The sequence below is a fragment of the Chroicocephalus ridibundus genome, chromosome 2, assembly GCF_963924245.1.
Source record: "Chroicocephalus ridibundus chromosome 2, bChrRid1.1, whole genome shotgun sequence".
In the NCBI taxonomy this organism is placed as follows: Eukaryota; Metazoa; Chordata; class Aves; order Charadriiformes; family Laridae; genus Chroicocephalus; species Chroicocephalus ridibundus.
The window spans coordinates 144479320-144506880 of NC_086285.1; the positions used below are offsets into that span (position 1 = coordinate 144479320).

General features: G+C 38.9%; 1 protein-coding gene across 4 annotated transcripts in view; it reads left to right on the plus strand.

Moving 5' to 3' along the window:
- The window catches only part of CPQ (carboxypeptidase Q), a 161782-nt gene that overhangs the window by 30980 nt on the left and 103241 nt on the right, over nucleotides 1-27561 (plus strand). For 3 of the 4 annotated variants that reach the window (XR_010070054.1, XM_063327242.1, XM_063327243.1), the window contains 2 exons: nucleotides 3803-4010; nucleotides 8051-8203. Coding sequence is in view for 3 of the 4 variants with exons in the window: in XM_063327242.1 (XP_063183312.1) it covers nucleotides 3803-4010; nucleotides 8051-8203 (361 nt within the window). In the remaining variant the exon portion in view is untranslated. The remainder of the gene's footprint in view (nucleotides 1-3802; nucleotides 4011-8050; nucleotides 8204-27561) is intronic. The other variant, XM_063327244.1, reaches the window with a different exon arrangement.

A 27561-nucleotide genomic window follows, 5' to 3' on the forward strand; every position in this document is an offset into this window, starting at 1 on the left:
TGTTAAATGGATGACAAAAATGAGATTGGGGGGAAAAAAGAAGAGAGTTAAGGCCGTAATTGAGTAATCAGGAAGTTGGTATCCAGTAAGATTAAACTGTATGTAAATGGTATTTCTTTCTGGCTTTGCTAAATTCTTTTAATACAACACTTGGTTGTAACTAACTAGGTTGAATTTCTGTGTATTTATGAGTTGAGTGTTTTGGCTAGTCATAAATAAAAAACTAACAGAGAGTAGGTTCCCAAATCTCAGGAATTCCTGATACTCAATATGGTAAAGTCTTGCCATGTCTTGCCCTTGTGTGGCCAGAAACAGCAACAATATTCTGTACAAAGTTTCCTTGATGTTTTAATAGACGTTCATCAGTTTTTAGATACTAAAATGGCTTAAATGTTTGCTGCATTTCATCTTGGGGATAATAAGTTATCTCATGGGGAATTCGCTTTGAACTAATCTACTTCTGGCACAATTGCTGGCAGGTAAGACAGAATTGTTCATGCCAAGAATCAGACTTCTGATGTATGGCGATGCTGCAGATACTTGATTTACAGATGTTTTTATATATACGTACATACACACAAAGTTGTATTTTCTGTAGCTAATAAAGAGTAACTGTAATCATTCTTGCCTTCATCCTGCCTGTGACGGATTTTAGACTGCTAATCCATACCATGCCATTTATTTCAACTGTCAGTGTGATCATCGAAGTTGCGGCATATTCAGGTGTTTAGATAGAAACATACGTTTCTGCGTACAGAGGACTTTGTAATATATAATTTTGTTGGTAAATTGTCTTCTTGTTCCCACCACTAACACCCTTCCTGTACCTTAATTCTCAGAAATGACAGGGTACGATTTACTGTTTAATATGAGAAATGAGGGGAAACCCATAGCACAGCATAAATTCTTTTGCTCACTTGCCCAATGCAACAATATGTATAATGTTTCACAGGGTGAGAACAAATAAATAGTCTTCAGTTTCATATAGTCACCCAAGTTTATCATGTTCGTAATTCTGTCTTCTATGCTTCATGCCTTTTACTTAGCTAATTCCCCAAATGCTGCGTATTCATCTCTTGGACTGCAGTGGTTATAATCTTTATATCTTGCTTAAGTAAGCAGGCAATCCAGCTCCCTCCTTACATGGGTTTTCTGAAGACTTCTGTTCAATAATGCACAGCCAAGCTCTGGATAAGATAATGACAGGAGTGAGAAAGAGATAGAACAGCTTTGGACATGGGAAGCAGAGCCACGAGGCACTGAATTGGTAGGAAATGCAAGGGGTAGAGGTCAGTTAATTTGCTTAAAGGCTTGGTAAAGTGAGGCATTTCACATTTTGAAAAGGAATAACTCATTTCCCTTAAACCAATAAACAGTTGGGGTTTTTGTTTCGTTCTTCCCGTTGCACAGGAGGTCTTATGGTGATTTTGTATGTGTGTCCACGTATGTATTTAAGATAAACATGGGTCTTGTCACTTCAATAGATGATACTGAAATGGTATGAAATGGGACTCAAATGCAAACGAGACATTGAATTAGTCAGAAGTTACACAAGAAGGAAGTTTTATCTGGTTACACAAAGCACTGTGATTTATGCTTTATGTATACCATGCTGCCATTAAGTTAAACTTGCAGAGAGCGCCTTTGTTTTGTTTTGTCAAAGGATGGCTCTATTTAGCTTCTTTGAGTACATTCAAAAGTAGAGATACTGGGCTGGAGTTTGCAGCTCTGTGTTCTTTTCCCACAAAACTCACCGTACAAACTCCTGATGCCTGTCATCTGGGGGGGGGGGGGGGGGGGCATAAATGTAATTCTCCAAGATATTTGTTCCTGCTCTGGCAGGGGGGTTGGACTAGATGATCTCCAGAGGTCCCTTCCAACCCCTACCATTCTGTGATTTCTTAGGAATTATAGATAGTTGCTGTCTGTCTGTAGAATTCTTTAAAAATCATCCAGAGTTGGTGTGTGTTCATTAATACGGTAAAGTAATGCCAAGAAGAGTTACACTCCTCGCTTCCCAGTCACTAATAGAACGTGTGCCCGTCCAGTGCTGCTGCATGATCCAAGTGGAGCACTGGGGAGAGCTAATATGAAATACGAATTGCAGTCTCAACCTACTGAGACCATTGCTTTTCTTGTGGAAAATGAAATTTTGCAGATACCTGGCTTTATATCCAGTGGCACGGTTCCATACCCAGAATGATCCTGTCGCTGGGATGCTCCTTAGATAGGCAGCTGAACCTGCAGTTCATTAGAAGCAGCCGGAGTCTGCTAGCGTGCTCACCTACCTGCCAACAACAACTAGTAAAATTTGAAGGTGATTCTCTGGTTTGGCTCTCTGTGCATCTTTCTGTAAAGCTAAGAATCTGAATAGTTACTCAGTTAAAATTTTTACACTAGGTTAGTTCTGTAGCTAAAACTCACGGGCTTTTGCTGTAGTAGATGTCTCTTGCCCTCTTAGTGGTGCACTCTTAAAAAGCAAACTTTTTTTGTGTGAAACAGTTTCTTTAAGGTTTTGAAGCATACTACAGTTTGATCTTAAAGAAGCCAGGAGCCTAGATACTCTGGTGCTGGGAGAGATGATCTTCCTATTTTTCTGTTAGTTCTTCTCATGTATTGCAGTCTCAAATATAAGTCTTTGAAATCTTCTCCAAATGATTCTTGTGCCACGAAAAAAAAAAAAAAAGAAGAAGAAAGAGGACTTTCAAGGAGAAACATTTTCTTCTTAAAAACATGATAGTTTGACTTCTTTGAAAAATCCTTGCTAGACATTTGTTAATATTTTTAGTTTTCATTGACATATTTTGTGGCATTTAGGTGAAACATACAACACTTAACATTTCAGGCATCCATTACTATTTCTATATTTTGAAGAAAAGTACCAGCCCATATTGTTAAGTAATTTCTACTTATCTCTGTAACCAGTCAAAAAAATTGGGTTTTAAGCATAGTGGTCATATTAATGAATTCTTAAATGCTTTGAAATATAGTTCCTCAATGTTCTAAAAAGTTAGAAGGATTCTCTGCCTTTGGGAAGAACTACTTCTCTGTAAAATCCTTTGTTTTTTCAAGCAAGATAGTACAGCAATTTAAAACTATTCCAACTATTAAAAACAAAGAGCTGGGTGGGATCTAACTTACCATGTGTGAATAGTTCTGCAGAAGAACCTGCCTGTGTTCAATGGGTCCCTGGGAAAACTCCCAGAGGGAGATTCAGTATAACTGTGCTATTCTCCTGAATTAAATATGAAGGTTTTGGGTTTTTTGAGTTTATATGCATACTACAAATTTTGTTGAAACTGTAAAGCTTTAATTTTGTTTCATTTGTGGATTAAATAATTTTATGTGTTTCAGTCTAAAAATATGTGCTTCCAGTTGTCTTATGTTAAGCTAAGTTGTTTAGCAACATATCAAAACAATTCCATGAAAAGATTACTATCTTTTTTTATTAATCCCATAGGCAGTTTTTGCAAATGTTTTTGTACTATAAATGATTGCAGCGAGGCATTAAAGCACATGCAGAGAACAGAATTCCCCCTGTGTATCCCTCTTGCCCTTCAAGTTATGTTTTAATCCCAACCTGATCGCGTGGTTTACAGAACTGCGTGTACTTGGTTCAGGGTGCTAGTACAGCTATTCAGTACCAGTCCCTGATGAACTGTTTTACATGGTCTTCCTTTTCCAGTAAGAAGTTAAACCTAATGCCCTGTGTTCTGCACAGTCCATGCTTTTCTCAGTTAAAATTTGCTTTAGGAGAGTTGTAGGAAAGCAATGTTAAAACCACTGTAATATTTTCTTTCAGGAATTACTGCGGAAGTCATAGTGGTAGCCTCTTTTGATGAACTGCACAAAAGAGCTCAGGAAGCCATTGGGAAGATTGTTGTCTACAATGAACCTTTCATCAGTTATGGTGAAACAGTGCGATACAGATCGCAGGGAGCAGTGGAAGCTGCTAAAGTTGGAGCAGTGGCATCCCTCATTAGATCCATTGCTTCTTTTTCTATTCATAGGTAAGCATTTTTCTCTTTTCTCCCTGTGACTCACATTTCAGCCTTTAGTTCATGTGTCATTTCTGGGCAGGCATTTTTGTTCTCTATGACTTAAACATTGCCAGTTATGAGTGGGTGTTCGGTTTTGAAACTATTGGCTGCACAATAGTTCTTTTCCCCTGTGCTTTGTCATTCTTTCAAAATGTTTTAATTTTTTGTTACTGATCCAAATGTTGTATGATATTTGTTTGAAAGAACTTCCTGCATTCTCAAGGCTACCATAAATATTCTGAGATCAACCAAAATAAAATGTCTTTGGTAACAACATGTACCAGACTGTCAGCAAGAGTATGAACTGGTCATTCTGGGTATTTGACTAGAATGTAAGTGCACAATTTTTATTGTATTGGTCATTTTCCTAGCACGAGGCTGACTTGTACTAGATGAAGGAGTAGTCTGCTTTGAACATAATTATTTTGAACACTTTAGCAGTAAGGTTTGTAATTCTCACTTTGCTTTTTAAGTAAGGTAGTTGAAATCATGATATATTAAAAATTAATTTTTTTAGATGTCTTAGTATGTTATTTATTATATATAGTTTTATATTTCTGAAATGACCATTTTTAGTTTTCTGTCAGCTGCTGTATTTTGTAATACCGTTCTTTTTTTGGACAATATATATTCAGAGTAGTACAGGCCACTTTTTTCGTTCCCCTAGTTGCCCAGTGACTGTTTACCCACAGAGGAGTCATTGGCAGTAGCTAACCTGAGCCTGAATGGATGCCACATCATAAACTGGAATTGTATTCTGCTTGGATACTATCATGGTTTCTTTTTGATTTCCACTCCTAGATTTTCTTTCTCCATAAGTCCAGGCTGGGAAGTGGGAAGGGGTAGTATGGTTTTGGGCCTTGTTTAAGGCTGGGACACGCACTTGGACGCACATTTGATTCCACCATTTCAGACAAAACCTAAGTGGTCACATCTCAGTAGTATGAGAAGTGTGCAAGCATCACCATTTGTGATGCTTCAAAAAGTTTGAGAAATGCAGTAATGCCAGCTAACTGTGTTGGATCATGCGCAGAGGACCATTCTGCTGCCTGTGTAGTTGCTTGATAGCATTTTTATATGCTCCATATTCCCCTAAAGAAGCCAACATTACCGGTTTAAAATACTTTCTCAAAAGTAAAGTATTTTGAATTTAGATAGTATCCAGACTAGACTACTGTATTTCTTGGTGCCTGACAGACACAGCAATGTTTACAATAAATTTTCTAATACCTATCATTTTCTAATAAATTTAATAATAATCAACAGAGTAGAATATGTTTCAAAAACAGTTTTATGAAAAATTATATGTTTTCAAAATAGTTATATTTGGTCTTATCAAAGAATATTGCAATCCGTAATCTGTTGATTATCCGAAAACCGGAGGATGATCTGAACTCTGATTTATCCAGTCCTTAGTTCTGGTGCCGTGCAGAGGTGTTCATTTGAAAGTGATTCTTTGCATTTTCTGTTTGCCAGACTATTTATGGAACTGCATTTTAACATGTAATGGAAAGTTTAGAGATGAGGAACAGAGGTGGAGACTGCAGGCAGTAAAGCCTGTTTATTAGGTCTGGGTACTGGCATTACAGCTTTTTCAGAATTGAATGAAAAGAGAGGAGAAACAGATGCCAAATACATGTTTGTTTAGAAGTATTGAATCCTTAATCAAGGCTGGGAGCCGAGGTATCATTCCAAAAGCAATTTCAAATTTAGATGCTGCCAGGAAGCATTTTTTCATGAAATGTACTTTCTGTCCTTTCTTCATTTACCTTCGCTTAGGGGTTTTTGGGTGGGGGGAGGGGTTGGTTAATATATTTTTTTTTCCTGTATTAAGGGAGGTATTCAGGTCCAGTCCGTCACTTCTGCCACTTCATGATGCCTAGATATGGTTGTCTTGTTTCTAACAGAAAGCAGGTATTGCTGGTAGGCAGGCTGATTTTATCATCTCCATGCCTTCTATGTTTTTTCTTAATCACTAGCTCTGTGTCTCCTTGTCTGTCCTACTGATGTGCTGTGCTGGTTGTGGTGCTTGCTGTCAATCAGTGTCTGGGGCCCTTTTTGTCCAAGTCACTTGCCTTTTTGATTGACTGATGGGAAATACTATGTTGCTGCAGGGAGCAGCGTGTTAGAAGGGTGAGAGATGAAAGGTAGAAAGACGATAAAAGACTTCTAAGCATTGTGAAAGTAAGTCTTGCATTCTTGTGATTTGTATACTGCTGCTTTGTTGACCAGAACCTTTACTTCTTGTGCCTGTGTGTTTACATATGCACCTAAAATATGAGTAACTGATAATGGGATTGTGGCAGTTCTCCAAAACATCCTGGAAACACCTTAGAAGAAAGTATTCTCTTTCTGATACTGCACTATCCTGCTCTCCTCGTGTGAATGAAGGGTGGAACTTCACAATTTCCCCTAAATTGTATAAGCTTTGGTGTGGTGGGTTTTGGGTTGGTTTGGTTTTTTAATTAATTTTTTTTTTTTTAATTTTTTTAAGATTTCAACCCCTTTTGGACAGAGGGTCGCTTTTTGTTATTTGCTTACTCTGTGTGCAACAAATTACGCTGGCTGGAACAATGGAAGCACTTTGTGGTGTGATTTCACTATATATATTCATTGGTTAAAACTAGGTACTTTCTAGCAGATTAATGTTTTAGGCTTATTATGCCAGATTATTAGAGTTTGCTGACCAGACAGAATTGGTAAAACGACAACATGAATGAAATCAGTGCTCTTGCTGGCAGCTTGGTGGCTGTTCCTTATTCCAGAGATGGCTGCCACATTGTCACGGGCAAAAAGTGTGAAGGGAACCTCTGAGCAGGGATTATGTAGACAGCTTATTTTTCTTTAAGGTATGGTAGTATAGCTGCGGGGTGAATGAAACTGCTTGGGGACTCAGGTGTCCCAACTCTGAATGAGGGCAAGAAGGGATGAACTTCAGTATACTTAGGAAAACTCCTTGCTGTGTTTTTATTAGGGCTCATGCCAATTCATGAGTAACAGTGAAGGACTTGAAGGATTTATTGTTGAGTTTCAAGGTATGGATTCATTTGTTTAGGTCAGAAATGGTAAGTGAATAGGAAATAAAACTAGCAGCATCTCCCTTGGCCTATGAAGAGATGACAGTGGTTACGTGATTGGTATTACCATGTTGCATGGCAATTGTGTCTCGTGGCATTGTCCTCATGCTGTGTTACAGTCAAATAATTCTCTTGCTACTTTATAGGTGTCATGTAAGAGTAGGTTCTGTTACTTAGGAGAAAGCCACTGTAACAGGTAGGTCATTTTCACTGCCCTCCACCCAAACGGTGTGTTTGACAGCCTTTTTCCCAGTAACAATTTCCTGAAGCACTGGCAATTTGGTGGTGAAAATATTTGAACATGGATATTAGGAGTTAAGAGTAACAGAACTATTTTTAATGAAACTTCTCAAATAACATGTATTACTGTAATCAGTCAACAGTATCCATAGTATTTGGCTTTTTGGAGAAATCCGGATGTTACCTTTTTTTTTTGCTTTAATAGCTTGACTGTGCTGTGATTAATGGTCTTGTAGAAGTTAAAGTAATATATACGTTTACTGTTGTGTACAATAAATTCATGACTATTTCCCAGTTTGTAGTGGATGTTTTTACAGCAAAAATAGTCAATTTACAAGGCATGAGTAAAAATGTGGTTGTAATAAGCTAGCCATAAGTCTGGTTTTCTGCTTCCTAGCTGTACATTTTAGAACATTTTATAGATAAAAGGTATCCTTTAGCGATTGAAATGGTCCAGTGTTTATCCTGTGTAGAATGTACTCTTATGAATCTAAAACTATAAGTAAATCCTTCTGTTTCTCAAGAACCACAGATTAGATAAAGTCGTAACACTGTGTCTTGTAATAATAACAGCTTTAAGAGCTCTAGAAAGAAGAAAAATCGAGTGGTTTTTTAAGAACTCAAAAAGAAGGTTCCCCAGAATTCTCAGAGATAAATGCCAAGAGCCCAATTATTATTTTTTAAATGCTGCAGAACAATCTCTCCAGTATATAAGAAATCCAACAGAGAACATACTACAAGGCCAAAGAAGACCAAGGAGTACTTTGACCCAGTCTGGAGACTGTTAACAAGGACACATACTTGGTCAAGTTCTCTTTTTGGGCTCAATTCAGCATCTTATCTGACGTAAGTAATTTCCTTTACTTTCTTTCCTCTTCTTCAGGCTAGGGGTGGCCAAGGCACAATGTCTGCTTGTGAAGTTCTAGTAACTCTAATCAAAAGCTGTGTCTGGACAAAAGCTGAATTTGAGTGGCATGGTGCAACTCAAGATTTATGGCAGAGGTTGCATAGATAGCCCGAGTGGGTGCATATGACACAATTAAGTGCAGGCCTGCCAGGGCTGGAATATCATTTCATGTAATGTATGTCAATTTGAAAACTATTGCTTTTCCTTTATCTTAATTTCCCCCCTTTTAACCCCACTTGGTTTATTTTCTTGTATCATGTATAGTCACGTCTAGCTTTTTGTATATACATTGTATTCTCAAAGTGCATTTTCTTTTCCTCTCCTGTTTTCCCGTTAATTCTTCAGTGCTTCATAAACAGTTCATTCCCTTCTCATTCTTGCTGGCAACATACATGAGTTAGTGTCATTTTTCAGCTCTCAAGTGCTAGCACAGTGATTTTGTACCACATCACCTCTTCCTAACGCTTGGTCTGCTGCCTTTGGTTCCAAATGTGAGACTTGCCTGCTAAGGAGAACTTCCTCCTTTCCCTAAAACTCCATATCTAAGGAAAGTAAGGGCCTATTCACGTCAGCAATGGCAGAGACACTTTCCTGCTTGTTCTGCCAAGTTTTCTGAAATCCGGGATCATACAGTAGTTTTGGTAGGATTTCTTTTGCTTTTTTTTTTTTTTTTTTTTTTTTTGTAGCAAAGAGGTGCATCTGGCCTTTAAAACTGTATTGTCTTTGAAATACTATATCCTCTGGTTGTGTCATGAGCCCTGAAGGCTCTTTTCCCTCCTGTTCTGCCCCTCCTACAATGAATGCCAGTATACCTAATTTTTTGGTACCATCTTAGGCGTCTTTCTTTCTATGACCCATCACTTTGCCCTAGAAGGCTTCCCCTTTTGCCCATTAAATGGCCTGGACCATCAGCTGTTATTTTCATCAAAAAAATATTGACTTGTGTATAAATTTCTAAAATTTAACCTACATCCTAAAATAATTTCAGAAGCTCTTCAGCTAAACACTTCATTTTTACCGTCTTCTTTCATTTTGATTATTTAATAAACGATGCAATTGCTGTGAACAAGTGAGCCTATGGTAGCACAAAATAGGAATTAGATTTGTTATCACTTTTTCTTTAGCAATACTGTCTGTTGTAGCATGGGACTGGTCATCCAGGTTGCTGATCAACCAAAAAATTAGCTTTACTCAGGCCTTTGAGTATTGTTTGCTGCCTCTGGCACCCGTTGAAGGGAAAAGAATGAAATTGGATTATGAAATAGGAGTTTTTGTATAATTAGTTTTTGTAAGTTTTTGCTTCCCTTCCCTCTTTTCGCCCAAAATTCGTAAGCACCTTTTTCTGATGTGCCTATAGCACCCTGGTGGCTATGTGATTTTCTGGGCCGCTGAAGCCATGCGACCTCTGTGGCGTATCTGGCCACGTTCAGGAACCAGCCTGGCTGATGCTCATAGGATGTGGAGATGGAGAGAAGCCGACACGTAACATCTCCGGCTGCGTGTACAGGCTTAGCTTGTGTGAGCTGCTAGTGCCCCGGTGCATTTGAATTTTGGTCCCCCTCTCCAAGTGCTGTGTCAGTTCAGGAATTTTGCTGTTACTCTGGCTTTTGGCCTGTTAACGGATGTGGTATGTGAGTTAATTTCCTGCAGTTCTGTTCAGTCCTCTCAATTTTTAATTTTCTTCTAATTAAGCTAGCCTTGTGTTCTCAAGTCTGCAGGGGTGGGATGTACCTTAGTCCATCTGTAAACCTACTTCCCTGCTTTTTGGTGAATGAAATAATCTTGTGTCTTGCTCTCTTGGGATTAGGGAAAATATTTTACTGGTTGTCCAAACTTTTTCCTCTTCTAATTGCAAATCATTTTTACATCTTTCAAAACAAAATCCTTTGTGTTGCAATAGAGTTTTTCCATGTTATGATATAATTACAGTAAAAATCACTTAAAAAAAATAAAGCTGCAGTTAAAATTTTAGGTGCAACAGCTGAGACTGAGCATATGTTAGCGGTTGGGCAATGCTAGGTGTACTTATGGAATGCATGTTTTGTTTAGTTTCATCAGGAAGGAATCTACTGCTGGTGCTCAGACTGCTTTGTGATCAGCAGTGAAGGATTTTGGGAGGTTCACTTCAAAAGCCCATTCTTTATTCAAACTAAAAGACTAATATCGACATACCACATGAGACCTTTAAGAAAGTCACATCATCTGTACAATACTGCAAACTGTTTATGGTGTAATTTCTATTGTAGTGGCCAGAGATGTGCCCTCTGTGATACGAGGATTCACTTCACCAATGCAGATTGTGGCTCTTGATTATCCAATGGAAATTCCAAGAGGGAATGCAGGGCCAGAGACAAGGCTTTCTGTAAGTCAGGGAAGACAAAGTTAGGGATATTCACTGCATGTCAGCCAAGTAGGTCTCCTTGATGCTGATTTGCATGTAAAATCAAATGTTATTATTATTGAAAACTTTTTGATAGAAATGGCTAAACCAGATTGCCTTTTTGTCAAGAAAAAGCACTGAGAAAGATCTGGTTTGAAGTGAGAAAGTTACTGGGCTAAGTTTCCAGAAATAATGTTTTCCAAAGGATGTCTGCGGCACAAGACATTTCTCTGAGTATAAAAGTAAACTATTTCCATATTCCTTGAGTAAAAAAATCTACTATATTTACCTTTTTTTTCCATTTCATGTGACAGTGCTAAGCTGGTATCTGGAATTTTCCTTGACTGCTTGTAATGCTATGTTCTTTGGTCCTGGTGCATCCTGTTATGAGCAGTGCCAGCAGTGCCACCACTCCTACTTCCAGGAAGCTAGCTCTTGCTGGAAGTACTGAAAATAAGAGAGTTTACCTGTATTATGGGTGCATTTGATGCCTTCATTTATTTACTGGAGAAACTGTCTTTGGTCATTACCATCTTCCAGTGACAGAGTACCTGTTCTTATTATTGCCTTCTGGTGTTTTTTTAATTGTGGTTTTTTTTTTTTTTTTTTTTTCCTCCCTAGCATGTGGGTTTTATGCGCACAGGGTGCAGTGGTGAATGTGTGCGTTGAAGAGTTATTTTCTTTCATTGGAGAGGAGAATGTAGTTGTGGTCAAGGTAGTTTAGAATTGATCTCTAAGGGAATTGGAAAACTGAACCTGATTCTCCCCCCCTTCATATTGTATGTGCTCGCTTTTGACACTGCAGAATTGTTATATAAAAAAAAAAATAATCTCCTTCTGAGTAGGCAGCATCTTCTGTCCACTTTGTGCAGGCTTTGGGAAGGCACAAGGCATAAAGGCAGCAGGAAGCTGGGTGATAGCTGTAGAGATGTAACAGTAATGCTGTAGCATAACTGATGAAATCAGGAGGCACCCACTGATTATTTGGGAACAATTTTCACTTACGGAATTGGTATAGCAGCAGGAATTGTTCATAGGAAACATCTCAATGAGAGACTATCCTAAGGCAGTATCCTGTGGCAACAGGATACAGCAATATTGTCTTCTGTTCTACTAAGGGACCGGGAAACAAGGATAAAACCCCTTGTTTGTGGTGTAACAAGAGAAAATAAGAGGAAACCATGTTTTATAAGTCTCTGGTGAGCTCTTCGAAGATTCTAGTTATGTTTCATAGTGCTATGCGCGTTGTCTTGCTGCCCTTAGAGATACAAATTGGTGGTGTGCTCTGGGATTTATTTTCTTGCCCTGCACTTAGGGGCTTTCCCTCCAGGATGTCTATGTTGTTGACTGACAATTCATTAATTTTTACTTGGCTTCCTGTGTTCCCTGAAGGCCAACATGCCAGACTGCATTCTGCAGTGCAGTCTTTTGTGCTCATTTTGGGGCAAATCCTAGCTGTCAGCAAGAGAACTTAGATGTCCTTAGAAGAAATGGAGCCTGTGCTTTAGGAGATGATCATATCGTATAGCGGGCTTTTGCTATTTGAGCAGTGATTAAGGAGTCAAATTTCAGGTAACTTCTTAATAGTGAGAAATCTGTAGATGATGTTTCTTAAGTCACAATCTCTCTTTGGCTTTTGCCAAACTTTTTGGCCCCTCTTTGCGTTGAACTGCGTAACTCTACTGTTTTGTTTTTTTCCAGTAGACAGGGTTTGATGTGACATCTGAAACCTCTGGGTTATTTCGTACATCTGGCATATTTGTTTTCTTACAAAGTCAGTAAAATCCTGATGGAACTAACAAGGGCTTTCTCTACCTCCTCCTAGTTTTGGTTACTCCTGTTCAGGAATATGTTCATGTAATTGGGAAGAACTTAATCCATTTAATGTCTAGTAATATAAGCAGTGTCCTGTAATTTCGGTGGAGGCAGGTAATGGGCGAATAAAGTCTTTGTCAATAGACTTTGTTATCCGTAAAGATGCTGTGAGGATAACGGTCCTTTTGAAATCCTTGCTTCATCACTACTAGCTTCCCAAGGCAACCCTTTATCAATGTAATATTCAAGTTTTTATCTTCTCTTCTGGCCCACCCACTGTCCTAAAATTACTGACTCATGCATTTTGTTGGTAGCTAGATGGCCACCCATATCATGAATAGCACGTGTTAACGCTCATCATATTCGGGTACCAGGAGCACCCACTGATTAGGTTTGGTAATATTACGGAGTTAGTAAAATTTAAAGGAACAGTGTATTCTGCCTTTGCATTGCTAGTCCATGTATAAGAAGACGTTGAGTGTGTAAAGCTGCCAAGTGTTGGGTTTGTTGTACTGATCTTTAAGGAGTTACAGCTGTGTTTGCTGCGGGTTGAGCACCGGGAACTTTAGCAGTTTTCCGTGATTTCCTGTTTTACCCTAATCAACTCTGGCTTTCTTTGGTGCTGCCCAGCCTCTTCTGAGTCTGTGTGAGTTGCTGTGCCTACAAAAGCCCTGTCAGCAAGTTCAGAACCCTCTGACATGATTGAGTATCTTGATTCATCAATTGCAGGTTCTGCTTTAATGTTCTCGCAATATTCAGTTTTCTTGATTACACTGACAAGAAGTGTCTCACTAGTATGTGGCGGCCATAGATGTAGAGGATTGAAGGAAAACCTGACAATGAAAATGCAGACAAATATTAGAGAGGGGTGTGAGTAATGGAATGCCAATGAATTATTTTCACAAGGGGTGTATTTATTTTCATCTGCTGATGAGATCTGAGAAGTATGTGGACTGTCATTTCATTTCTCTGTATTTCTCCGTGTTTTTTCTGTGTAAGTGCAGCACCGAGGACTTTATCTGGAGTGTTCATCTCCAGAACACATGACTCTGGACAACTGGAAGAGATTAAATAGTACCAGATGGTTGTGCCAGAATGGTAGAGAATTGGTGGTTGGCATATCCTAGCCTAATGCTCTCCTTTTTAAATTTAAAAAAAAAAAAAGACAGTGTAAAGGCTGTGTTTCTTGATGTATTCTAGGATTAACTCCATTAATTTCAAGTTACACAGCAACTCACTTTTTGATTTTGTTCCAGGCAACACTGAAACAGCTTGTACAGAGGTCTAGTGTAGAGATTCACCTGCCTGTCCAATTTTATTATTCTCATGTCTTATAATTGGTTTTCTAGTTTGTACTTCCCACTGAGTATTGTTTCTACTCCTCCATTACTCAGGATACTTTCTCAGAATCTATTTGGTATTGTTCTTAATCTGATGATGTTACTAAAAATTATCTACACGTTACAGAACAGTTTTGGCATGTATATATTAAAGTTTTATTTATGAAACATATTGTGTCTTCTGTAAAACATCTGAAGTATTCTTTTCAAGGCTTACTGCTGATTTCCAAAAGGTTAATGTAGGGACTCTGGCTGGATTTGTGTGCTTCAGAATCTGTCTCATGCATACAACAAAATGTTTTATTTTGATATGTAACCTTTTACTTATGTCACATAAAACAAACAGGGAGAAAAATATAGGTGCCATTTTAAAAATATACTTAATGTGCTAGTCAACTGTTAATATCCACAATCTCCTGGGGTTTATGCCCCAGGAATGCAGAGGATTTGGAAATGCTAATTCCTAGTTTTGTTTTGCCTTGTTTGCTTAAACATGTGAGAAAATGTGTATGATTTACTCCAACATGTTATGATTTCTCTTCACAAGAATGCTTGCATTGTTTTTGAGGGGGTAGGGAGCCTCTCATTTTTCTGGTTCTTCCACTTCCCACAGTCTTGCTTGTGGCTTGTCCATATGGTAGGGTATTTCTGTGTTATTTCATTAAATGTTGTCTTCACGTAGGATGGCCTCACCCTGCTGTGTTAGCTCTACTGTGATGTAAGTCAGGCATTTAAGTATGATGAGCTAGACCCGTTTGTATGACGAAACCCCTTACTTACGGCACACAAATTTTGACTCGTGTTTTTAGGAAGTCAGAGCCAATTATTCCACAGTTGTTGTTTAGAATTGTTTTCTAATGTAGCCTGTTGTTGATGGCCAACAGTAATAATGGGCTCTTCCCTGTAGAAGTAATGTCCTGGTCCTTCTAAGTGTAACCATTTCAATTACTTTAATCCTTTTCTCCAGCTTTGTTTTCCCTTCAAATCCAATCAGTCACCTGAGCCTCTCTCTTACAATGCCCATCTTGTTGCATGGGATACTAATCCTCTGGCCTTGCCTGCAGGGTAGGGCTAAATGGTGAAAATCCTTCTCCATCTGGTTTATTAAATGAGAGGTGCCAACTCCTGTCTCTGCCCTGCCAGTGATGCCAGCTTTGATTACTTGCCTGTTCTCTTCTCCTTCAGGCACCTTGTACTTTCTCTCATTTTGTTTCTATATTTAGGAGGATGGTGCAAACCTAAAGCCCTAACTTTGTTCTCTTCCAACTTTTCTTTTTAAATCTGACCTTTGGTTTGGTATTTATAGATCGTTCCCATATGTCGTTAGCTGGGAAGGTGACTAGGGCCTGTGACTTCTGCTAAACCGTTTCATTGTTGTCTTGCTTTCCTAGGCACTGTCTGCAGTACTTCTGCATTGGCGGCCTACTATGAATACTGCAAATACTCTGTGAAACAGAGAGCATTGTCCTTGATGATATTTCTGTTTGTTATTAGTAAGCAGGGTTGAGCTTTGACTGCAGTTCCTGGCTTTTAAATGTACTGTGGTCACAAAAGAAGAGCACTTATACTAAGAAACAGAAAGGAACCACAGGGTTTGTGATTTACTTATTTCTATTTGGATTTCATCATACTAGTTTGCTGGTGACTGTGAAGCACACAAAATATACCTCAACAAGAGATATTGAAACTATTGTACTGTTTAGCTCTGGAAAATTCAGACTGATTCTAGACAGTTGTGCACAGGACAACAAAAGACACTTTTGTCAGACGAGGGAGAATGATCATGTGAATTAACTAAACCCAGGGATTCTGAAGGTCCATTCATCACTCTGCCTCATGTCCCCGTGGGATCTTGAATAGCTCATGGTAATTTCTCTCTTTCCCTGTTAGCAAGCAGCAGTAATATTTTTTGAATGTTAATTTAGTGTAACATTTGTACATTTTTTACTGTAAAGAAGACAACATTAAAAGTTGACTCTTTTAAACTGTGATTAGGTAGTCAATAGTAGATTCTGCAATAATTTGCCTGTGCCAAACGCAAGTAATGGTTGTGTTGTTACATAACAGTGGGTGACTACTGCTGATGAGAATCCATTACATGACCATCGGTTTTTATTATGAAATAAAATGTAGTGTGTTTGATTGTTAACTTCTGCTAGATGGGAGATTTCAGGTTGACATAGCAGAGACCTGTGGGAAGGCTCTGGCAGGAGGTGAATGACAGAGAATACAGGTCATTACTGTGGAATATCATATTTTCAAATGTAAATATTTAAAAACAGTTGGCTGACTGTAGCTCAAAGGATTTGAATTTTGAGTTCAATTCAGTAACAAGTCACTGTGAGAGAGCTGAAGTCGCTGGAAAGAGCATGAAGGAGCTGGAATTTCATAAAAGTACCAGGCTTTTTCTTAGTAACAGCTCTTTATCATCAAGAACAACATGAACTTTAGAAACCAGGTCCTGGGATTCAAATGTGATTTTGCCAGAAGTGTGAGGTTTGGAAAGAGTGAGCTCACAGGTGGGATGTAAGGGAGGTTTTAGCTGTTCTATAATCTGTGTATTGCTTGTACCTTTTTCGGGGAGTAGATTGTGATTGTTCTTTGAGGAGGGTCTGTGTCTCCCTCTAAGTATCTCTCCTCGCAGTCTCCAAAGAAGGAAACAACAACTTTCAGGGCTCCCAGTTTCAGGCTCTGAGAAGGCTGCAGTCGCTGCTGGGACAACATGGGAGAGCCAGAAGAATGCGAAGGGACCTGGCAGCTTGAGTACGTGCTCTTTATCTCCAGAAAGGGTGTTAGAGGGATCTACGTTTGTGCTCAAGCCCAGAGAGCTTGAGCAGGGATTCAACACTGTCCAGATGCAGCCAGCACCTGGAGTCCAGAATCCTGGGCTGCTGGGTTTATCTGGGAGACCATCCAAGGCTGTAACTCCACAAAACTATGTCTTTTTTTTCCCCTCTTCCTTTACTTAGTTTATAATGCTGACAATCTAGGAAAACAGAAATGGTGTGCTGCAGTGTCTGAGAGAATTCGAACATTTCGGTATTGCCAGAAATGTGATGTGAATAGGCATACCCATGAGTAAACTCTAGCAGAGCTACTTGGAATAATCAGTGCAGCTGCAATTTATGATTTTGTAAGCGTAACTGGTTTTCAGTGCCTAAAATTAGGTTTCAGTTGTGTAAATCTTTGTATAGTACTTCTCAGTGACAATCAGTGATGGATTCCTTAACCCTTTCCCACATAGAGCAGTACCTTTTATTCCTTGGATGTTTCAGTGTTACTTAGTGGAATGACTTAGGAGTTAATGAAAAGATGGCAGAATACAGGCAGGTACAAAAAGATGACAAGGAATTGGAGAACACCATTGTAAAGCATCAGAATTCCAGGTAATGCTTGTCCACAGAAGTTTCCTAACAAAGGAAAGGAGAATGCCGTTCGTTCCTCTGAGGGTCTCCCCCGTAAGCTGTCAAAACAACTGGTGTGATTGGTTGTCATACTTTTCGTACAAAATTTAAAAAAATTAAAAAATAAATGCTTTAGATCCGTGTCAGCTCATCATGCAATGTGCTTGGGTGTATGTCTGTATAAACAGAAAACGTACAGAAAGGGGATGTTTTTCAGAAGGACATTAACGAGTTAGCAGGGAGCAGAGCTTGTGAGCTGGACAGTCTGGCTGTCGGGGTTTCAGAAGGATGCTCCTAAATGGGTCTGCCTCCCCTAAATGTTAGACAAATCACAAATTTCCAAGGAAGAATACATTTTATCAGCATTTTTTGTAGTCAAGCCACTCAGTAGTTTCGTAGCTCTGTCAGCAAGAAGTGATACTCTCTGATTTGGAGTGTACCGTGGGTCATGTCAACCATCAGCTGTTCATTGCAGGTGAACAGTTCAGTGGTTAAGTAGTAGATCAAGCACGGTCATGTTAAAACAGGAGTTTGTTAATATTGGTATTAATCAGTGTATGGACTACATTGCAAGATTTACCTGCAAGTCAGTGGACCTTTATTTTCATGTAGATGAAATTATTAAAAGCCCGCTTTGAGGGCTGGGTGTACAAAGGCTTTGCAGGCTGCAAGTGATCTTTAGGCTGCACTTACAGAACTGCTTTCAACTACATGATAAATAGTTATGCACAGCACACATTCGGCGTTGTTCTATAGAATTCAGTATCGGTTTATAGACAGGCTAGATTTGAAACAAGTACCATTTCCAGTGAATAATTTAAATAACTCCACTATACTTATGCAGAAGTGTAGTACAGAGTATTTTACAGAAACAAATTTTTGCTTGACAGATGCAGGTTAATTCAGCCGGTGCATATTATCTTGTAAAAACAGTTCTGCTTCTAAAATTATATGATACACTTCTTTCTAAGAAGGTACAGTTTTTTAACATATTTTCTATTTATATTATTCATGAAGTTATATACGTGGTCTCAGTGTTAACATTAATCATTAACAATCAGTAAGATAATTTTCCTGCATAGTGTTCTTCAGGGGGGGAAAAATCATCCCTAGTTAGCATTTGAACACTGGGCAGAAAATTATGACTTTTTATTCTGTTGCTGTCTTGCAGTGAAGCACTAGGTGGGCTTCAACGTTTTCGTGTCTTGAGCTCTAAGGCTGTGGTGCGTACACGAGTCTGTGAATGCAGGTGACTTGCTGCACACCCTTCCTCGTGGAGGCTGCCTGAGCAGAAGTGACACCCAGGATAGATGGGTGAGGAGGAAGCGGGGAAGCCCGTGGTCCCCCCAACAGCCCTCTTCTCCTCCAGCTACCAGAGGTGAATTTGGAGAGCTGCAGCATTCCCATAGCTGTCACTTTTTAGGTAGTCTGGAATCTCGTCATGTCCCTAAATCCAGGTCACTTTCTCCATCACCACAGTTAATCTGATTTGACTGTCTGTGTGCCCGTATATCTTGATTAAGGTCCAAAAGCATTTGTGTATTTAAATTTATGTACAGACTATAAAAGTCATGATCATTATTGTGCATTCCAACAAAAGCCTACAGTCTGCTACCTTTTTTCCAAAACATTTTCCTCAGCAACATGGATCAGCTAATGAAAAGGAAAGAAAATTGTGTTCTTTCAGACAGTCTGTCTTCCAGCAGAGACTCTCTTAGGCACTCTTTATTAGATATTAAAGAAATCCATAAAACGTAAGAGTGGGATTGAGAATAATCTTTTCTCTCCCCTTCAAAGGATGATGAAGGAATCAGTGTATCTTCAGGATTAAATTGGAAGAGGACAAACCTCCAAACAGTAAGCAAAATAATATGAGTATATAGTATGTATTGAAGAGCACGACAAACTTGATATCTAAAACAAAACAGTGAGAAAGTGTTGCCATTGACAGCAATTTCTCTCTTCCTTTTGAGGAAGGAAAATGACTTGAATTCTCAGGACTTAACTGTTTTCTCGGGAAAACCCTACATTCATTTCTTCATGGCAGCTGCCGTGTGCCGGGTGTTCCTCCTGTGTGCTCCCAAAGAAACCAGCAGCACGGGAAGATCCCCAGAAGTGATTCAATCATTCTCCCAACCAGGGTTTGCACTGGAACGATATTTATTTTTTTTTTTAGCCTGACACTCTTCATTTCCCAGACACAACACTAATTGCCAGGAAAGGAGCTGTTCAGAGGAAATACGTACCTATTGGGACATTTTGTATTTCATCTGATGTAGATGGTGAAGCTTTTGGGAGAATCTTCCACAGTCAACAAATGCAGCTGGGGAAAGAATGCTCACACTTGGCATGACATTTTGCCATGCGTCTCAATATTTAGTCCTAGATCCACAGGAGTTATTATAATGTTATAACAAGCTTTAAAAATATATTCTGTTGCTAAAAGGAACTTTTCTGCTTACAATGAATTTCAACTTTGAGACTGAAAAATTCAGGGTCTATCTGTAATTTTGGAGCCACAGGCAAGACTTGTCCAAGTTTTGAAAAATTAAACCAAACCATTTCATTGGAGAATGAGTTTATCAAATCAGTGTAATGCACTACTAGATAAAGTATCCGTATCACTTAAGCATCTGCATTGCATTTTACATTGCGTGAGTGTCATTGTATAATATGTGAGCTAGATAGGCAAATATAATGATCAGGTGATGTTCAAATAGTTCCTGTCGCGTGGCACTACTAAAATATCTCACTTAAGGGGAAAAATAAGTGTTACCCACTCTGTATTATTTCTACTAACATGCATTTTATTCTCTTGACCTGACTTTATTTTTTTTTACTTGAACAGAAGAAGTGTTGGACTGGTTAATACAACATCAACGAGGAGTTTAATATTCTATAGAAATTAGATCTGTGTGACTAAAAGAAGCATTTATTTAGTGAGGATATTTCAGAGTTTCAGTTTTCTTCAGAAAATGTAGGGACTCACACAGACAAATGTCTTGCAGTGGCTTTTGGCTTGCTCACTGCTTGAGGGCGAATCCAGTCAGGCCCTTTGCTCTGTCTTCTCATGTACAGTCAGTTTTTAAAGCCTTTTTTTCCCCCTACTTCTATTGAAGTTAATGGAAGATTTGCTGCTGATTTTCAGTGGGAACAGGGTTACACTCACAAACAGCAGAAAAGATGACTAGATTTCTCCATTTCCTCCAGTTTACTACTGGGATTCACTTCCATGCTATCTATTGTGATAATACCTAAGTTATTCTACTGTCTGTTTTTTTACTTTAAAAAGCTCTCCCCTTTTATCCATCTACATAGTTGCCTTTGGTGCTAAGATACTCCTCCTCTTCCGAGACTTGTAAGATGTATCTTCATGAGGCTTTGTTTGCATTGCCCCAACCTGTTGTAGGGAAAAGCTATTCCTAAATATGTTTAAGACAGGTTTGTATTTCAGATTTTTTACATAGGACAGTGTCCAAAGAGTGTACTCTTCTGAATGGTGTGTGGCGTAGAGAAGGAAGGGAAGAAGAAAGGCTCCATCCATGCCCTCTTCTGTGAGTTTGAAACTTTCCCCCGACTCCTTTCAGACCTCTCCCCCCTCTGTTTACCTCTGTGGTCAGCTGATTAAAAGGAAGAAATTTTATGGTGGGTAAGACCAGTATCCTCCATCCCTACCCTTTTCCTTCAGCTCACTGAAAGTGTTGGCTGCACATTACCCATTACCATGACCATCTTTCAGAAGAAGGAGGAACGTCCGTGTACCGTCCCATAATACATTGTATGACAGAGGAGGCTGAAGTTTCTGAGTGACCTAATGTATAGGTCTGTATATAGGAGAGATTGACCTTTCCTGCTACTGTCTGCAATGAAACAGAGACTTGGAAGCACTGATACGGTGATTGATCCTACACTGAAAGCTCTTGGTGCCTCTTCACACTTGTTTGTGCCTGATAATTTTATGTAAAAATTCATTATCAGTACTAACAAACGTCGTTAAATGGAGGAGGTATGAAGGCCAGATCAGTACTCTAGGCAGCTAGCTGTTGTGTAGTTTGCTTGTGTATTGCTAACCCTGTGATGCCTCTTTGTCTGATTGTCTGCTTTCCAAATAAAGAAAATGTGTGTGTTTTGTTGTTGGTGGTTTTTTTTTCCTTTGGATTTATTTATATCCTTCCTGTAGGTATAAAATATAACATCTGTTTCCAGTAAGGTTTTTTTAATTTGTCCTGTGTGCTCGCTAGTCTCTGGTGTTAGAGGGGTCACTGAAGATATAAATATGGCTTCTGCTCCAGGCTGAGAAGCCAGGAGTTCAACAAAAAATTAAAAAGAAACCCTGTGAAGCCAGAAGCCTTGCAGCTGCTGGCAATTAGGATTGTCATTGGCGTTCCCTCCAGGAGCCCTCTGCTCACATACCTATGGTAGCGTGCAGCAGGCAGCTGCGTTCCCACAAGGCGGGGATGTAAACACAGGAGGAGGGAACTTGGTTCTTCATATTGAGCAGAAGGAGGCCAAACAGGTGTATGACTTAAATGGCTCCCTCAAGGTATTGTCAGCTGCTGGAGAGTCATCCTCCTGTCTGTAAGATGCAGAAAGTTTCTTTTTCAGTTAAAGAGCAGCTGATGCAAGCCTCCATTTCCTACAGACGTTTGGAAAGGATTGTGCAGACTTTTCTACTTTCCCAGCAGTTGGATAGTCCCGGGGTGGAATTCATTGGACTTGCTTCATTTGATCATTTTACCATTCACAGTTGTTTTCTGCTTCTTGTTTGACAAACCATGTCTAATCTACGATATTTTTTAAAAACTTCTGTGGTTATTGTAGAATTCCCTTGGTGTGTGTGGTACTGAATATTATAATGAAATACAAACATATACGTGTTGGTTGCATTCTGTAGCCTAGCATGTATATAATTACGTCAAAGCTATTATGCTTGTTTGGTAAAGCCTAATTTTAATGAGCGCCTAGCACTGATTAGATGCAGTTTTCTAAATGTTAATATAAATGGAGTCCATGTGGTAACAGGGTAATGCTGTACTCTTCCCACCCCCCCCCCCCCCCCCCCCGCCCCAAAGGCAGTTTTCCTTGGTAAGGCAAATACTTTCTGGAGTCTCTCTTACACTTTATTACACTTTATTACGCTTGTGCAGATACTACATCAGTTAAAGGTTGGTACAAAGTAATCTGGAAGAGACTGTATAACTAGACTCCAAATATTCTATCCTTGGTAACGGACTGCTATATTATATTATTTAATTCCATATTTGCACCACATGATGTTTTTGCTTCTTAGTTTTTTAAGATTTTCTGTGCATATTCATATTTTGCAGTCTTGCTATGGTTTCAGCTTACTGTAAACCAAGAAATCAAATCCTACAAAGCTAATATAAGGAGCAAGCAAAGCAGGAGAATCTTGGGACAAATGATGTCAGAAACACAAAATTAGGCTGAATTTATTTCTTTTATGTTTTGCCAAGTGGCTGTAAATGGGAAATAGTCTTGATTTTATTTTTAAAGACCTAATTCTTCTGAGAAGACTAACAATACTTTTGACATTTTGATTAATTCTGTTACGGTTCAGTTTCTCTATCCAGATAATGATGAGAATCTTGAAAGAATATACACAGTCTGTGTGTGCACAAGAACATGTTTTGTAAGGACTTTATGGTGCTGGAAAAGGCGATTTACTTGAATGGAGTTCAGCCCTTGCCATGCTGCTCTCGATGAAGAGAAAGATAGAGGAGTGAGGCACTCATGAATAGCTATTATCCTTAGCTAACAGCGTACATTTCCCCTTCTGTATTGCTACAGGATATTCCATCACTCCTTTAAAGTGTAAAGCATTGCATGTGAGGGAGTTTTCTCTGATATGTAAAATACACAAGTGAAAAAACAGCCAAAGTGTGAAGAAGATGAGAGCTCATTACTGAGAGTCACAGCTGTGATCTTGCTATGGATATAGACAGTGATTAGTATAGTCATGGTTCCATTCAGGAATCTATTTTATGATTTAAGTCAATAGTAGCAAACTAGCTGACCTGATAGGAATGTTTAGTTTACATGTGGTTGACACAGGGAATGTGGCATGGGTCCTGTAGGAAATAGACTGTCATGTATGTAATTAAGAGTCTCACAATATGTTTGTGTGAGTAAACTAAAGATACTTGGACAACATTCATTTTGTGTTTCCCAACCCTAGATTGCTTTATGAGATTGGTGTGAAGAATTGTGCATTGGGGGTGTGTGTATACACATTATGGCTGAAGTAGATCTTTGTAAGCTTTCGTATAATCAAGTTTTGGTTTTATGCCTTGTAGTCACGTTAGAGTTTTTGTAATGTCATGCTTGCTTCTCCCTTTAGGAGATGGCTATCTTTGCCTGAGGCTTCAACTTGAGAAGTGTTTTTCATCAGAGCATCCAGTTTGGCTTGAAGCACTGGTTCTTACACAGTTTATTTGTCCTTGGGCATTTTAGCTTATGTTAGAGATAAGGGTTGGTAGTCCAGGAACAAAGTAACGAAGCATGCAATGTCGGCTGCCGCCGTAACAAGAGGCAGAACTGACCTGACACCAGCAGCAGATCTTTTCATCCACGCCTTTTAGTTTCTCCACATTTGATTATTTTACTCAAAAGAGAAACTAACTAGCTGCCTCTTGACTTTTTTATCCTTCCTTTACACTTTTCTGTAAGATGTAAGCCACATCTGTTTCTTACTAGTCATTTGATGTGCGCTTCTCATAGAGAAAATGCTTTATTTTTTGGAGCCTTTCCTCTGCTTTGTTATTCATACTGTGATACCTCTCTTAAATGCTTTCCAAGATGTGAAATCTAGGTGTTTATCAAAAGCAAAACCCAACCATTTTATTTATCTGATTCCTGCCAGCAGGAATATCAAGACCAAATGATGATGAGTTTTCATTAACATTAATAGGTTTATAAAGGATTAATCTATCTAGATATGTTCAATTTTTTACGTAGTTTAAATATGGAGATGAGGTGATCCAGTAGATCTAAAATCAGAAGAACAGATGCTTTTGTTAAAGAAAACAAAAGTAAAATCCACCACCTCTCCTCTGCTGGACACCAAACCATGGTATTGGGGTATGACTATGTTAGATATCAAGTGGCCTAATTACCCTTAAAGTTTTGCAAAATGAACTCAGGCTTTGCTGGATGACAGCATTTCCAGAGAGAGGGTGGGTTTGAAGCAGCAGAAGCTGCCATCATTCCCAGGTATTACCAGGAAATGCCAGAGGTGCACCGTGCTCGCCTGTGGGTACCGGTGTTGCAAAGGTGAATGCTGATTCCAAGTCAGGGTTGCTTTGTAATCTCCCTAGCTGGTTTTATGTGATGCTTTTCTTTCTTTTCTTTTTGAAGGGACAGGGCATGTTAAATGCAAGTCAGATTTATTATTTTTTTTAGTAATATCCTTTTTCTTTAGAAAGAATAGCCACAAAGCCGTGTTTGTTCAGACTCAGTGAAAAAAAAAAAATAAAAATCTTCCTTGCCTACCAATACCAGATTCTTTCTCCAGAACTACATCCTCTTCACCCTGTTTTTAGCTAAACCCAGGACCGCTTCTCTCCATCCTCATCTGTTATACCCAGAGTCTGCCAGTAATTTTTTTTTCTATTTTGTTTAGTTAACTTTTGCTCAGGTCTTGCCATAGGGCCAGCAGCCTTTCCAATTTTTTGTTATCTCTGCATAAAAGGGGCTTAATTTTACTTTACTTGGAAATTATTTTGCTGTACTCTTTCACGCTTTATTAAGCAATTTATTATGTAGATATACTTAATACATGGCATGTTTTGCATGCATGTAAACTTTAATCAGGTATATCCCAGGATGCTTAGTGTCTGCTGCAAACTTTTTCTATGCAAGTTCATCTGGTAGCCTTAGGAATATACAGTACTGTGGTATTGCCTTGTGCCTTTGTATTGGTAACGCTTAGGGTCCATTTCCCTTTTTGTGGCAATCATTTGGCCAGTCGTCCATTCACTACAGGTCCTGGTATCGTCTGAACAGTTGCTGGCTCTGCTTGCCTGTGCCAAAATATCTTAATTTGGGTAGTTGGGTTTACCTTTGTAATCTTGGCATTGTAGTTTGAGCATAAAAATGGCAAGGTGACTTCAAGGTTTGTTTTTGGGGCCAGCTGGGGTAAATTTTGTACCTGCAAGCATTCGTTCATGTGGGGTGTGTAAGCATGCGTGCATCTCAGCAGGTTGTCAGAAGCTTTATTCACAGTTGTGGTGGAGTGTCAGGAATAAGCGTCTGAAAGAAATGTGATTGCTACTTATATTGAAGAAACAAACATAGTTTTAGGGGTTTCTTTTGTTGAGCATCTGGGAAATAACAAGGAGAGTGAAATCAATACAGGTAGTGATGAAACTTGAATTACTGCAGTTCAGAGTACATGACATGTTAGTACTAAGACATAATCTTGCCAGAAGACACAGGTGAATGGATTCATTTAAAGTGAGCAGAACTGTTTGTTTCTACTCAGTTGTTGAATGTAGGGGTTTTTCTGAACATTAATACATGAAATTGTCATTTTTATTTTTTTTTTTCCCGGTGTGTTGTTTATGTTATGTGTTTTGGAAAGTCTCCTGGTTAGCATGCTGGATATATCCCCAAACACTCAAAGAAATATTAAACATAAACAGCAAATTGTCGCAGTTTAAAAGTGGGGGTCAGGGGAGCTTCTTTTTTTTACAGGGACAAAGGGAAAGAAAAAATATAAGAGCTGAATTTATAAGTCTATGTGAGTTTATCCCACTCGGGGATGATTATATGGCACAAGAGATTTTGAGTACCTGGGTAACTGTTATTTCAAAGGTGAGCAATGGGTCACCCAACCTGCAAAGCTGATGAGGAGAAGGGGCACCGACATTTGTGTGAGGTTCAGCCATAAACAACTGGGAGCAATAATTTCCTAAACTGTTGCCACCTAATAAACAGATCTGGCTACGCTCTGAAGCAGCTCCCGTAAGACCTCTGTAACAGATTTTTAGTATTTTCTTTTCAAATAAATGTTTATACGTATCTACTCTGCGGGTTATTTTATTGATTACAATATAACTTGTTTTTGTTGAGAAGGATTTATTCATCTAAACAAATAGAGCTGAATAATCTCTCCCATTTTACCTAATCTATATCCTTACAAAGTAGATTTCTCCCTTCCTCCTCACCACATCTCCTCCAGGAATTAAGGGTTTTTTTTTTCCGGTTTAGAAGTCTTAAAAGTCCCCCAAATTTTTTTAAATTTTTGTTTAAATGTATAAAAATGTGTCTGCTATTGTAAGTAGGCTTATAGGTGAAGATTTTCACGTATTCTGGGCATGGTTCTGGGCAACCAGTTCTGGGTAGCCCTGGCTGAGCAGTGGGGTTGGATAAGATGACCTCCAGAGGTCTCTGCCATCCTCAACCATTCTGCGATTCTATTATTAATATATGGCTAAATAGTATTAAAATTTGTAACAGCCGATGTGAAGAATGTCTGTAATCTGGTTTGAAAGCTTCAACTCTAGCCCTTCTTCATAGGATAACATGTAGGTAAAGATACTATTTAGCTTTAGAGGGTAACATGTAATAAAGGTATGATTTAGCTTTAGAGATTTCCTTGAGAAACTGAATTCTCTGGCATTTCACTGATAACGTCAGAGTTTAGTAACTGAGACAAACAAACAAATATCATATTCATAAGAATATTGAAGAAGCCTCTAGATGGCTATTTTATGTATTTTGAAAACACCTCTGGAGTAGCGACTGAAACGTGAGAATTACAAAGTAGAACTGTCATAAAGGGTTGCAGATATATTATTTTAGCTTACAGATTTACTGCAGAAGATGGCGAGTACTGGAGAGCAGCTTATTCAGAGTTTTACCCTAATATTTCAATGCCCAGTTCTAACCTTATTTTAGGATTTAGGACATGTATACCAGTTGATTTCTGATCATTATCATGGTATCAGAATGGTTCTCAAGTGTTCACAGAATCACAGAGTGGTAGGGGTTGGAGGGGACCTTTGGAGATCATCTAGTCCAACCCTCCCTGCCAAAGGATGTTCACCCGGAGCAGGTTGGACAGGAACTCATCTAGGAGGCTTTTCACTGAGTCTGTCCTCTTGAAACAAAGCGTACTTTTATTCCCCTTCTTTTTTTTCCTGTCTGCAAAACAGAGAGTGTTTTTATTCCCTTTTTACAAGTGGGAAATGAAGGCAATGAATGATTTAATATCGGGAGTATTTGTGAATTTGTGCATACATCTCGATCCTGATTTCTCTGTTTTCCCACACATGTTTTTTCCCGCTTTATCTGGCTTTATATGCAACTTCACTTTAAAAATGTTGACTTCAGCTGCA